General features: G+C 40.1%; 1 protein-coding gene across 1 annotated transcript; it reads left to right on the top strand.

The window, feature by feature from the left end:
• The first annotated feature begins 844 nt into the window (after nucleotides 1-844).
• LOC120859025 (tRNA-splicing endonuclease subunit Sen15-like) lies at nucleotides 845-1,523 on the top strand. The gene has a single exon (XM_040235360.1). The coding sequence runs from the start codon at nucleotides 848-850 to the stop codon at nucleotides 1,352-1,354; it is 507 nt and encodes a 168-aa protein (XP_040091294.1). The 5' UTR covers nucleotides 845-847; the 3' UTR covers nucleotides 1,355-1,523.
• The last annotated feature ends 13,148 nt before the right edge of the window (nucleotides 1,524-14,671 follow it).

Genomic DNA, 14,671 nt, shown 5'->3' with positions numbered 1-14,671 from the left:
AAGAGGTCAGATATACATCTTTTTTCAACATTTATTTTAACTATGATTTAGAGTGGAAAGCAAATTTTGAAATTTGAAGAATCATTTAGTAATTTTATACCTTATTCTGCTTCACACTGTGGAAAACAATCAGTGCATAATATTTTAATTTAGGAATGAAAATGTTTGGGGAAGCAAGAAAAAGTTGTTTGCCAAATAGTGAAAAATTTTATTTCCTTAGAAAATAATCACATCATCTGACAGGAAAAGTTATTTCAAAATTACAACAGTAGCTGTTCAGTCAACATTAAAGGAGGCTGACGTTATAGTTATTCTTTCAGTTACTTCTCAGACTCTGAAAATATGTCAGGCCTTTATCTGATTATCAGATAAAACTACCTTTTCCTTAGTAAGAGAAACAGATTTTATTGTCAGGAGATAATACAGAATGTTTATATGCATATTTCAGTGGTGGAATAATTAAATCTTTTAGAAAAATCAGTCAGATGTATGATTGCTTTTGAACATCTTCATGATCTTTTTAAGATCTAAAATTCTGCTTTCTTTTTCTTTTCGTATGAAAAAGACAACATTTTGTTCTTGATATAGATATATCCTATTAAAAAGAAACCCAAATAAATGTGCAATCACAAACCCGCTGGACTAGTTTAATTAGCATTTTAACAATCATTAACCTGAGCAACACAAATGTTTTGAAATGGAAAGATCACATTGTTTTGAGTCATCTCTTATAGTGTATTATTTTAAATTCTTTTTCTTTTCTTTTCTTTTTTTTTTGATGAAAGATGTAAGAGAGACAGTTTAAAAGATAATGGGAGAGACGGGCGCGCGCGCCGCACGGCTGGGCATGGAGGAGCGCGGCGAGTCCCAGCCGACCGCGGGCTGCGGCGATGTGCGCCCGTGCGATGATCGCGGCGGCGGCAGCGCCCACCCGTGGGCCCCCGAGGACGCCTGGATGGGCACGCACCCTAAGTATTTAGAAATGGTGGAATTAGATATAGGAGATGCCACCCAAGTTTATATAGCGTTCTTGGTTTACCTGGACCTCATGGAGAGTAAAAGCTGGCATGAAGTAAACTGTGTGGGACTACTAGATCTCCAGCTCATCTGCCTTCTTGGTACTGAGAAAGAAGGAGAAGGGTTACAGACTGTGGTACCTACACCCATCAGTGCTTCCCTCAGCCATAACAGGATAAGGGAAATCTTGAAGGCATCGCGAAAATTGCAAGGTGATCCCGACTTGCCCATGTCGTTTACTTTGGCTATAGTGGAGTCCGACTCTACAATAGTCTACTACAAACTCACTGACGGATTTATGCTGCCGGATCCTCAGAATATTTCCCTTAGAAGATGACACCTATCCTTCCCGATGCTTACTTTGTTCACACAAGACTGGATTAAGAACCATCAGCCTGGTTCATCTTTTATCTCAGAGATAGGGCTGACTTAGCTGGTCCCATTCCAGAAGTTTTCTGTTTTGAAGAATAAAACTTTCCCATATAGAAGAATTTATTTTGTCAAAAAAAAAAAATAGTAAGATAGTTGCTCTAGAACTTTCTCACCTGGAGACAGTTTGATTATAGTCATATGCAAGTTTATGCCTATGGTATGTTCAGAAGGATAGGACATTCTTGAGACCACCATCTCTTTCCCTTACTCAACTCTCTCTGTGCCTTTTGGTCACTACAGCTAGTCTGCAGAAATGGAGAATTTACTTTACTCTGCTTTTTCATCCCCAGTAGAAAGTGTTCTTTTGATTGGTTTTCATGGTACAATTAATGAAGGAAGTAACTTCTTTGGTTACTTTAAATCAAAATTAAAAATATGCTCATCTAGAGTATAAAATTGCATATCCAGATTAATAGGGACCAGAGAAATGTTACCTACCAGAGCACTGGGCCTTTTTTTCCCTCATTCTTACTACTACCACCATACTGTATCATAGCTGGACTATTGTAGGAGAGATATTAATAGTAGCGGACAGTGTGAACCTTAAAAACATCTTTCTTCAGTAGACCTAGTTTTTCTACTTTTTCTTAATTAATTGTTGCAAAGAAAGGTATTTTAAAAGTTAAGGCAAGAGCCAGAAAAATTTTTCTGGAAAGTGCCAGAAAGGAACTATTTTAGGTTTTTCAGGCAGGAAACCTGGGTTCGATTCCTGGGTCGGGAAGATTCCTTGGAGAAGGAAATGGCAATCCACTTCAGTACTCTTGCCTGGAAAATCCCATGGACAGAGGAGCCTGGCAGGCTACCGTCCAAGGGGTTGCAAGAGTCAGACACAACTTAGCTACTAAACCTAAACCATAGATTTTCTCACAACTTCTCAGCTATGCTGTTTGTAGAATAAAAATAATTGTAGACAGTATGTAAATGAATGGATATGCCTGTATTCCAATAAAACTTTATTTACAAACACATGGCCATAGTTTGCCAACACCTGGTCTGGGGAAATAGTCAACAAACATATAAAGGTAATGAATGGTACCCATTAAAAATTAGAAATGAGTATACTGTAAAATGAGAAAACGTTTAGTAAAAAGAAAAAAGCAAGATACAAAAGTGTATGAATGGGTATGATTATGGCTGTAAATAACACACCAAGTGTATAATAAAAAAGAGGACAAAATAAATTCCTAACTGTGGTTATAATAGGAGGGCAAGGCAGTAAATGGATGGCTTTGTCTTTCTTTAAGATTTTAGTTTTTCTTTGTTGGTATTACTTTTATAATAAAAATGTTTTAAAGTAAAAAAAAAAAAAAAAGTTAATGGGAGACAGAAATCTTCAGGACTAGAAACTATATAATTTGCCTTACCTACTTAAAATTCTGGCTCCAAGAGCTAGTTCCTGTAAAATGGTTCTGTAAAATGTTAGTAATTCTGGCTTTGGATAATTCATAATTTATAATAAACCAGATGGGTCATGAGGTAAAACTTGTTTTGAACCATGTAAGACAGGGTAAAAGAATTTTAAAGCAGCTTAAGGTTATAAATGAGTCTGCAGATGAGATGTTTAAGATGATTTGAAAAAAAGAACAAGCTGTTCTCAAACACTTTGGAAGTATGGACTTAAACAAGCAGATGAGCCGTGTGCAAAGTATTTCAACTTTTCCTAAGCTCTGGCATATTTGGAGGGAACCTTGAAAGGTTATTCTGCGGCATTCTACTTTCATGATCATAAATATCTTTATTTGAGAATACTTTGCTTAAAATATCACTAGTTAATCACGTAATTACTTTTCTTAAAGCACTCTATAATGACCACTGTTCTTTTTAGAAAGGAGTCTAAATCAGTGTTTTTTCAAAATAATATCTGTAAACTATTTTGAATTTTATTTAGATTTCCCCTCTTTCTAAATATATAACTTTAAGGTTTAAAAAATCTGTTTATTTACTTATTTTTTAATAACGTATCTTGGGTTTGGTCCAGCAGCACCTTGACAAACTATGACAGGTGGACTGGATTGCAGAGTTGGAGGTAACCCTACACGTGGCCTGTGAATAGACCTGGTGACAGATGGCTCAGTGGATCCATCTGATGAGCAGGTTAGGATAGTCCAAATGGTATAGGATAAGGAAAATGAAGTGTTGAGGCTTCAAGAAGGTATCCTCAGAGATTCATGGGGCAGAGTAAAAAGAAATCAAGTGCTGGTCTATCATCCAAAGCCCAGACATTCAACCTCAGTGAAGTTAGTTAGTAGATCTCAGTACTCAGATCTATAGCAGAAGTGTTGGAAAGAATAAGGAAAGACCCATCACTAAATAGCATGAATAAGAAAGCAGGTAACTAAGGAAAAAAAAAAAAAAAAAAGACTAAGGTCCAGAATCAAGGCAGAAAACACTGACCCACAGAACTGAGGTAGGTGGGGTGGACAACTGTCCACCCTTTTTTCTTACCATAGGTCTGCTTTGAGAAGGCAGACAGATAATGAGCATGGAATTGATCACACCCAGTTCCTGGGGCGAGCCCTGGATGACTTAAGCTGAGCAGCATAAAGTCTATGGCTAAGCTGGATTAATCATAGTGACTGATGGGACTTTAAGACTATTAGCTTGCCATCTCCTCTCTTTGGAACTACTGAAGTCAATGCTAGTTTCATGGCGGGGACCCATATTAAGGAAAAAACTGACAAAGTTTATGAACACGAAAGACTGGAAAACAGGCAAGGAAATGAAGACAAATCCCTAAGGATACAGCAAACCCATGTATCTTGTGATGACTAAAGATAGCACTATCCCTCTAGACCTTTTAGTTGTCTGGACCTATGAATTCCCTTTTTGTTGCAGCCATTTGGGTTGGGATTTCTGGTACTTGTGACTGAAAGCACCTGGTACATTAGATGCTGGCCAGGAATAAAGAAGAAACCCAGTTATTAGAAGGTGATTCATGATGGGCACCAAGTCTCAGTGATAAGACCAGTCTTGTTATGATTTGAGTGACTTGAGGTTAGAGATGTCCTGATGTTAAATCCCAAAGTACTGAACAAGAACTACTTAAATTTCTTTTGCTGAGGATTAGGATTGGTTGCATCTTAATTGGTTGAATTTATAGTGAACGCTGAGCCTGAAGATGGCAAAAAATTTGCCAGGAGGAAGATGGGCTAAGAAATAGGCTGGGTGAGTCCACTTACAGCACTGCTCTGTTAGTCAGTTCAGTTGCTCAGTTGTGTGCAACTCTTTGCGACTCCGTGGACTGTAGCACACCAAGTTTCCCTGTCTGCCACCAACTCCTGGAGCCTATTCAAACTCATGTCCATCATGTTGGTGATACAATCCAACCATCTCATCCTCTGTTGTTCCCTTCTTCTCCCGCCTTCAATCTTTCCCAGCATCAGAGTCTTTTCCAATGAGTCGGTTCTCCATATCAGGTGGCCAAACTTGATTTATTCTTGGAATTGGGGGCAAAGATTTTGAGAGACACTTAGGATGCTGGAATGTGAAGTCAAGTAGGCCTTAGGAAGCATCACTATGAACAAAGCTAGTGGAGGTGATGGAATTCCAGTAGAGTTATTTCAAATTCTAAAAGATGATGCTGTGAAAGTGCTGCCTTCAATATGTCAGCAAATTTGGAAAACTCAGCAGCGGCAGCAGGACTGGAAAAGATCCGTTTTCATTCCAATCCCAAAGAAAGGCATTGCCAAAGAATGTTCAAGTTCAGTTCAGTTCAGTTAAGTTGCTCAATCTTGTCTGACTCTCTGCAACCCCATGAATCGCAGCATGCTAGGCCTCCCTGTCCATCACCATCTCCTGGAGTTCACTCAGACTCACATTCTTCGAGTCGGTGATGCCATCCAGCTATTGCATCTTCTGTCGTCCCCTTCTCCTCCTGCCCCCAATCCCTCCTGGCATCAGAGTCTTTTCCAGTGAGTCAACTCTTCGCATGAGGTAGCCAAAGTACTGGAGTTTCAGCTTTAGCATCATTCCTTCCAAACAACAGCCAGGACTGATCTCCTTTAGAATGGATTGGTTGGATCTCCTTGGAGTTCAAGGGACTCTCAGGAGTCTACTCCAACACCACAGTTCAAAAGCATCAATTCTTCAGCACTCAGCCTTCTTCACAGTCCAACTCTCACATCCATACATGACCACTGGAAAAACCATCGCCTTGACTAGATGGATGTTTGTTGGCAAAGTAATGTCTCTGCTTTTTAATATGCTGTCTAGGTTGGTCATAACTTTCCTTCCAAGGAGTAAGTATCTTTAATTTCATGGCTGCAGTCACCATCTGCAGTGATTTTGGAGCCCCCAAAAATAAAGTCTGACACTGTTTCCACTGTTTCCCCATCTATTTGCCATGAAGTGATGGGACCAGAGCCATGACCTTCGTTTTCTGAATGTTGAGCTTTAAGTCAACTTTTTCACTCTCCTCTTTCACTTTCATCAAGAGGCTTTTTAGCTCCTCTTCACTTTCTGCCATAAAGGTGGTGTCATCTGCATATCTGAAGTCATTGATATTTCTCCCAGCAATCTTGATTCCAGCTTCTGCTTCTTCCAGCCCAGCGTTTCTCATGATGTACTCTGCATAGAAGTTAAATAAGCAGGGTGACAATATACAGCCTTGACATACTCCTTTTCCTATTTGGAACCAGTCTGTTGTTCCATGTCCAGTTCCAACTGTTGCTTCCTGTCCCGCATATAGGTTTCTCAAGAGGCAGGTCAGGTGGTCTGGTATTCCCATCTCTTTCAGAATTTTCCACAGTTTATTGTGATCTACACAGTCAAAGGCTTTGGCATAGTCAATCAAGCAGAAATAGATGTTTTTCTGGAACTCTCTTGCTTTTTCCATGATCCAGCAGATGTTGGCAATTTGATCTCTGGTTCCTCTGCCTTTTCTAGAACCAGCTTGAACATCTGGAAGTTCACAGTTCACGTATTGCTGAAGCCTGCCTTGGAGAATTTTGAGCATTACTTTACTAGCATGTGAGATGAGTGCATTTGTGTGGTAGTTTGAGCATTCTTTGGCATTGCCTTTCTTTGGGATTGGAATGAAAACTGACCTTTTCCAGTCCTGTGGCCACTGCTGAGTTTTGCAAATTTGCTGGCATATTGAGTGCAGCACTTTCACTGCATCATCTTTCAGGATTTGAAATAGCTCCACTGGAATTCCATCACCTCCACTAGCTTTGTTCATAGTGATGCTTTATAAAGCCCACTTGACTTCACATTCCAGGATGTCCAGCTCTAGATGAGTGATCATACCATCGTGATTATCTTGGTCATGAAGATCTCTTTTGTACAGTTCTTTTGTGGATTCTTGCCACCTCTTCTTAATATCTTCTGCTTCTGTTAGGTCCATACCATTTTTGTCCTTTATCGAGCCCATCTTTGCATGAAATGTTGCCTTGGTATCTCTAATTTTCTTGAAGAGATCTCTAGTCTTTCCCATTCTGTTCTTTTCCTCTATTTCTTTGGATTGATCGCTGAGGAAGGCTTTCTTATCTCTTCTTGCTATTCTTTGGAACTCTGCATTCAGATGCTTATATCTTTCCTTTTCTCCTTTGCTTTTCACTTTTCTTCTTTTCATAGCTGTTTGTAAGGCCTCCCTAGAAAGCCTTACTGCACAATTGCACTCATCTCACACACTAGTAAAGTAATGCTCAAAATGCTCCAAGCCAGGATTCAGTAATATGTGAACAGTGAACTTCCAGATGTTCAAGTTGGCTTTAGAAAAGGCAGAGGAACCAGAGATCAAATTGCCAACATCTGCTGGATCATCAAAAAAGCAAGTAGTTTCAGGAAAACATCTATTTCTGCTTTATTGACTATGACAAAGCCTTTGACTGTGTGGATCACAATAAACTGTGGAAAATTCTGAAGGAAATGGAAACACCAGACCTCCTGATCTGCCTTTTGAGAAACCTATATGCAGGTTAGGAAGCAACAGTTGGAACTGGACATGGAACAGATTGGTTCCAAATAGGAAAAGGAGTATGTCAAGGCTGTATATTGTCACCCTGCTTATTTAACTTCTATGCAGAGTACATCATGAGAAATGCTGGGCTGGAGGAAGCAGAAGCTGGAATCAAGATTGCCAGGAGAAATATCAATGACTTCAGATACAGATGGCACAACCCTATGGCAGAAAGTGAAGAACTAAAGAGCCTCTTGATGAAAGTGAAAGAGGAGAGTGAAAAAGTTGGCCTAAAGCTCAGTTCAGTTCAGTTCAGTTCAGTCGCTCAGTTGTGTCCAACTCTGTGCAACCCCATGAATCGCAGCATGCCAGGCCTCCCTGTCTATCACCATCTCCCGGAGTTCACTCAGACTCACGTCCATCGAGTCACTGATGCCATCCAGCCATCTCATCCTGGGTTGTCCCCTTCTCCTCCTGCCCCCAATCCCTCCCAGCATCAGAGTCTTTTCCAGTGAGTCAACTCTTTGCATGAGGTAGCCAAAGTACTGGAGCTTCAGCTTTAGCATCATTCCTTCCAAAGAAATCCCAGGGTTGATCTCCCTCAGAATGGACTGGTTGGATCTCCTTGCAGTCCAAGGGACTCTCAAGAGTCTTCTCCAACACCACAGTTCAAAAGCATCAATTCTTTGGCACTCAGCCTTCTTCACAGTCCAACTCTCACATCCATACATGACCACAGGAAAAACCATAGCCTTGACTAGACGGACCTTAGTCGGCAAAGTAATGTCTCTGCTTTTGAATATACTATCTAGGTTGGTCATATCTTTTTTTTCCAAGGAGTAAGCGTTTTTTAATTTCATGGCTGCAGTCACCATCTGCAGTGATTTTGGAGCTCAACATTTAGAAAACTAAGATCATGGCATCCGGTCCCATCACTTCATGGCAAATAGATGGGGAAACAGTGGAAAAGTGGCTGACTTTATTTTTCTGGGCTCCAAAATCACTGCAGATGGTGATTGCAACCATGAAATTAAAAGACACTTACTCCTTGGAAGGAATGTTATGACCAACCTAAGCAGCATATTAAAAAGAAGAGACGTTACTTTATCCACAAAGGTCCATCTAGTCAAGGCTATGGTTTTTCCTGTGGTCATGTATGGATGTGAGAGTTGGACTGTAAAGAAAGGTGAGCACCAAAGAATTGATGCTTTTGAACTGTGCTGTTGGAGAAGGTTCTTTAGAATCTTTTAGACTGAAGGGAGATCCAACCAATCCATCCTAAAAGAGATCAGTTCTGGGTATTCGTTGGAAGGACTGATGTTGAAACTGAAAGTCCAATATTTTGGCCACGTGATGTGAAGAGCTGACTCATTTGAAAAGATCCTGATGCTGGGAAAGATTGAGGCAGTAGGAGAAGGGGATGACAGAGGATGAGATGGTTCGATGGCATCACCGACTCAATGGATATGGGTTTGGGGGGACCCCAGCATTTGGTGATGGACAGGGAGGCCTGGCAGGCTGTGGTTCATGAAGTTGCAAAGAGTGGGACACGACTGAGTGACTGAACTGAACTGAACCTAAATGGGTCTAATTTCATAATGTAGGACAAAGGAAGACATAAATGTACAAAAATACATTAATTACTTTATTTTGAAATAAAAATTTTAATATATCTATATAAATATCTATATACCAGCTTTTCCCATAGTCACATATAGATGTGAGAGTTGTACCATAAAGAAGACAGAGCACTGAAAAATTGATGCTTTTGAACTGTGGTGCTGGAGAAGACTCTTGAGAGTCCCTCAAACAGCAAGGAGATCAAATCAGTCAATCTTGAAGGAAATCAACCCTGAATATTCTCTGGACGGCCTGATGCTGAAACTCCAGTCCTTTGCCTACCTGATGTGACTCACTGGCAAAGACCCTGATGCTGGGAAAGAATGAAGGCAGGAAAAGGAGACAACAGAGGGCAAGATGGTTGGATGGCATCACTGAGTCAATGGACATGAGTTCTAGCAAATTCCAGGAGGTGGTGAAGGACAGGGCAGCCTGGCGTGCTGTCCATGGAGTCACAAAGAGTTAGACATGACTGAGTGACTGAACAATAGCAACCAATTTATCAGAAAGTGAGGCAGACTTATATAAGCAATCTCTTTATTTTAATTTGTATGAAGAATGCACATAAGACTAATATGGTGACTACTTTAATTAATTAGAAGTTAAGTTTCCTTGCTATTCTCTTTCAGAAAGACCCTTCTAATTATGTTTACAGTATCTAGAAAAATTATTATTTGAGAAATTGAATAGATAATTTGGTTGTCTTCTTATAGATTCTCTCCAAAGTTGACTTTGACATAACGACTTGGGCAGAGGTGGTTTATTTCAGATGTGAATTCAGACGGCCAAGCAAGGAAGTAGAGAACTGAAATAGGGAAAGGAGAGGAATGAATAAAAGGCATGTTAATAAGCCAGCCACCATTATAGGCAACAGGACTTCAACCGCACAGTGGATATTGAAGAAATTATATGGAACATGCCTCAGAATTGTTCCCCGTGGATATTGGGAAAATGACAACTACTTTGCCTTCCACGTCTCATTTCTCACTAGGTGAGGGCTGACTCCATTCTAGACATACTTGTGTTGTGTCTGTCTGTGGTGGCCTAAGCTACTACAGTGTTTAGAAAGCCCCCTGGCAGAGGAATGGGGACAGCCAGGAACTTGAGATGGGGAGCTGACTGTATGCCAGGAACAATCTATCACAGCAACAGGTTAACTTTGTGGCAGTCAAGAGGACATTTATGCATCTGTAATACTGGTAACCAGGACATTTGTTTTCATCTGGCTAATATCTCTTCTCCATGATTTTAGGTCATGGCATTTCCCCTTTACCTGGTAGACTGATACTCCTCCACCCCATGCATTTCTGTGTCTGTCAACGAAGCACTTCTGGATTCCCTCTTACTGCCTTATAATCTCATATGTAGCACTTGAGAGGATGAGAAGATCTCTCTTTCATCTGAGTTCACAAACTTAAAGGATTCATACCTGGACTCATGAAATTAAAAGATACTTGCTCCTTGGAAGGAAAACTAACAAATCTAGAGAGAGTATTAAAAAGCAAAGACATCACTTTGCTGACAAAAGTCCGTTTAGTCAAAGCTATGGCTTTTCCAGTAGTAATGTACAGATGTGACAGTTGGACCATAAAGAAGGCTGAGTGCCAACGAATTGATGCTTTTGAACTGTGGTGCTGGAGAAGACTCTTGAGAATCCCTCAGACAGCAAGGAGATTAAACCAGTCAATCCTAATTGAAAGGACTTCCTAATTGGAAGTCAATTCATTGGAAGGACTGATGCTGAAGCTGAAGCTCAAGCTCCAATACTTTGGCCACCTGATGCAAAGAGCTCACTCATTGGAAAAGTCCTTGATGCTGGGAAAGACTGAAGGCAAAAGGAGAAGAGGCCAGCAGAGGATGAGATGGTTAGATAGCATCACTGACTCAATGGACCTGAATTTGAGCAAACTTTAGGAATTAGTGAAGGACAGGGAAGCCTGGTATGCTGAAGTGCATGGGGTTGCAAAGAGTTGGACATGACTTAGTGACTGAACAACAGTAACATGTGCAGCTATGTTGCAAGAGGGAAGCCATATATATAGGAGAGATGGAACCAATATTTACAGAGAGAAGCAAAACTAAAGAATGGAGAGAACCATAACATAGACAAAATTGAGTTCTAAAGTGAAGTTATTTCTTTTTAAAAATTTATTTTTAATTGAAGGATAATCAAGATTTCTGGGAGAAATATCAATAACCTCAGATATGCAGATGACACCACCCTTATGGCAGAAAATGAAGAACTAAAGGGCCTCTTGATAAAAGTGAAAGAGGAGAGTGAAAAAGTTGACTTAAAGCTCAACATTCAGAAAACTAAGATCATGGCATCTGGTCCCATCACTTCATGGAAAATAGATGGGGAAACAGTGTCAGACTTTATTTTTGGGGGCTCCAAAATCACTGCAAATGGTGACTGCAGCCATGAAATTAAAAAACACTTCCTCCTTGGAAGGAAAGTTATGACCAACCAAAACAGCATATTAAAAAACAGAGACATTACTTTGTCAACAAAGGTCCATCTAGTCAAGGATATGGTTTTTCCAGTAGTCACATATGGATGTGAGAGTTGGACTATAAAGAAAGCTGAGCACTGAAGAATTGATGCTTTTGAATTGTGGTGTTGGAGAAGACTTTTGAGAGTCCCTTGGACTGCAAGGAGATCCAACCAGTCCGTCCTAAAGGAGATCAGTCCTGGGTGTTCATTGGAAGGACTGATGTTGAAACTGAAACCAATACTTTGGCCACCTGATGTGAAGAGCTGACTCATTTGAAAAGACCCTGATGCTGGAAAAGATTGAGGGCAGGAGGTGAAGGGGACGACAGAGAATGAGATGGTTGGATGGCATCACCGACTCAATGGACATGGGTTTGGGTGGACTCTGAAAGTTGGTGATGGACAGGGAGGCCTGGCATGCTGCAATTCATGGGGTCGCAAAGAGTGGGACACGCCTGAGCAACTGAAATGAACTGAACTGAACTGAAATTGATTTACAATATTGTATTGAGTTTTGCCATACATTGGCATGAATCAGCCATAGGTATACATATGTCCTCTCCCTCTTTAATTTTTCTCCCACCTCGTCCCACCTCTCCAGGTTGTCACAGAGCACCAGTTTGAGCTCCCTGAGACACAGCATATTCCCACTGGCTATCTATAAATGGTAATATATATGTTTTCTTGCTACTCTAGCCATTTGTCTCACTCTCTCCTTCCCTCCTTGTGTCCACAAGTCTGTTTTCTATGTCTGTGTCTCCACTATGCCCTGCAAATAGGTTCATCAGTACCATCTTTCTAGATTTCATATATATGCATTAATATATGATATTTTTCTCTTTCTGATTTACTTAAAGTGAAGTCATTCCTTAAGGCTGAGCTATTCCTGTCAGGAAAGTTCCCCTGACTCACCTAGTCTCACGAGGAAATCAGTTTTCCACTCTACTCCACCCCAGTTTTTTTCTTTGCATATTCTAGATTGAATTATCTTTTTCTAACTAACAACCAAGATACTATTACACAATGTACTTTCTTTCCCTGTTGGCTCAGGCAGTAAAGATATTGCCTGCAATGAGGGAGACCCGAGTTTGATTCCTGGGTTGGGAAGATCCCCTGGAGAAGGCAATGACCACCCACTTCACTATTTCTTGCCTGGGAAATCACATGGAGAGAGGAGCCTGGGGGGGCTACAGTCATGGGGTCACAAAGAGTCAGACAAGATTAAACGACTAGCACTTTCAACTTTCTTTCAATATACTTGCTTAAAGCAAGAAACCACGTGGTTGAAATAGAGCAACCGTTAGTTTCTAGGAGGCAGAGAATCCTAAAGTGTATGACACAAACCTCATCTATCCTAATAGAAAAGCAGCTGGGAAGAAAATACTTAACCTCTGCTCAAGAGAGGAAAAATGACACAAATCTTGTGTGATCAACAGAAGAACAAATCACTGTAGAAGATCCTGGGTCAAGTACATCTAAAAGTGGGTTTTATGCACATTTTGTTGTTGTTTGTTTGTTTTAGGATGCTAAAACACTGAGGGATCACGTTAGGAGGAATCCTTCAAGGAAAGCTTTATGTCAGCAGTCGTCCTTGTCTTTTGTATGGTATTTTAAAGGTCTTTTTAAAAGTTGTTTTATTATGTATTTATTACCTTAATTTTAAATTAGTAGTTCACAATGACATCTTAAACACTCCTCTTCAACTACTATAAACAAATAGAGAAGTAAATAGCTTAACAACATTGTTACCTACCTTACAATGCTTTTTAAGAATTATTCTTCTTCTTTGGCTAAATAGAAAATTCTTATACTTCTCTCAATCTGTTGCTATAAAACCCTGTTACTTGATTTTCTGACACTTTCATAACATTTATTCAAATTGAAAAAAACAGCTCCAATTATTTGTATTGTACACAACCCAGGAAATTTTACATAAAAAACAGTAAATCAGGTTTTGAGAAAGCATAAAAGATTGACAAATGCATGATTCTGATGAGAAACCATGGTGCTTAATATCATTTAAAAAACTTTCGAGTAGCTGATGCTGGTCAGGGGCTATGACAGACTGAAAATAACAGGCTGCATATCCGGGTCTCATATAAAGCCTGGCAGGTGATTCTTGTTACTGGAGAAGTAATACCAAGAGATTACTGTGAGGTCTGGCTGTCTTCCCTGCAATGGACTTCTGAGAAAGCAGATCTAGAACCATGGGGTCGATAACCTGATATTTCCATCCCACTGCCAGGGGGACATTGACCCCTGCCCATGCATAGTTATGTTCCTCTGAATAACTGAAGCCAGCGAACTGCAGGGAGAGCACAAGGAACAGTTAAGAAGGAACGGGGGGCGGTCATGGTGGGACTGAGTATCAGGTCTGGAGGAGGTTAGGGCAGTAAACAGGAAATGAGTTTTGAGATGACAAGAGGGAGTGCTGAGAAAAAGCTGGATCAAGAGAGTGAGTGTTAACTGTGTAAACAGAGGCTTGAAGATCCACTTTTCTGGTATGCCAACAGGAAAGAACCTGATAGCTCAAAGGAGCCATTCACAAGCGGACATCATCCACAAATCAAAGAACTGAAAAACAATGGAAGCAATCTATCAGTTTACTTACAAAACGCCAAGTAACTTGCTAGATTAAATTGCTTCTCTCAAAGTCACTGAAACAACTTACATTCCCACCTGAACTGTATGGAAATTTTAGTTGCTCCACATCTTCACCAACAGGTGGTATTGTCAGTCTTTTTTATTTTAGGATCATCAATATTAAAAGAAGAGGACCTCACATATCTCATGAGGAGCAAGGTTGAGAACAAGTTTTCTATAATATGAGAGAATCATACTAGATAGATAAGAATATTTAATAGAAACTGACATTTAGAATAGACAGTGGGAAAATTACTTAATTGCTTCATGTTTAGCAATTCTCATTTATAAAATTAGGATAATACTTCATAATGTTGCCGTGAGCATCTGAGTGTGTAAAGACAAGAAAAGCACATTGTGTTTGCAGTTTTAACTATTGCTATTATATCTGCCAGAGCATCAACCAAATAGTAGATGAACATGCCTGGTATGTTCTCCCACAGGTTGTGTGAGACCTCCCCAAACACTCCTGCGTTCTATAGGTTATCCAGTCACTCACTCATTCATCAGGCAGGAAGGTTAGAAAGGCATGTTTTATCTGATAATGCCAGACCAAGAAAAAAAAA

The sequence above is a fragment of the Oryx dammah genome, unplaced genomic scaffold, assembly GCF_014754425.2.
Source record: "Oryx dammah isolate SB20612 unplaced genomic scaffold, SCBI_Odam_1.1 HiC_scaffold_2, whole genome shotgun sequence".
NCBI lineage: Eukaryota > Metazoa > Chordata > Mammalia > Artiodactyla > Bovidae > Oryx > Oryx dammah.
The sequence above is the reverse complement of the archived record's forward strand: the minus strand, read 5'-3'. Positions and strand labels throughout refer to the sequence as shown.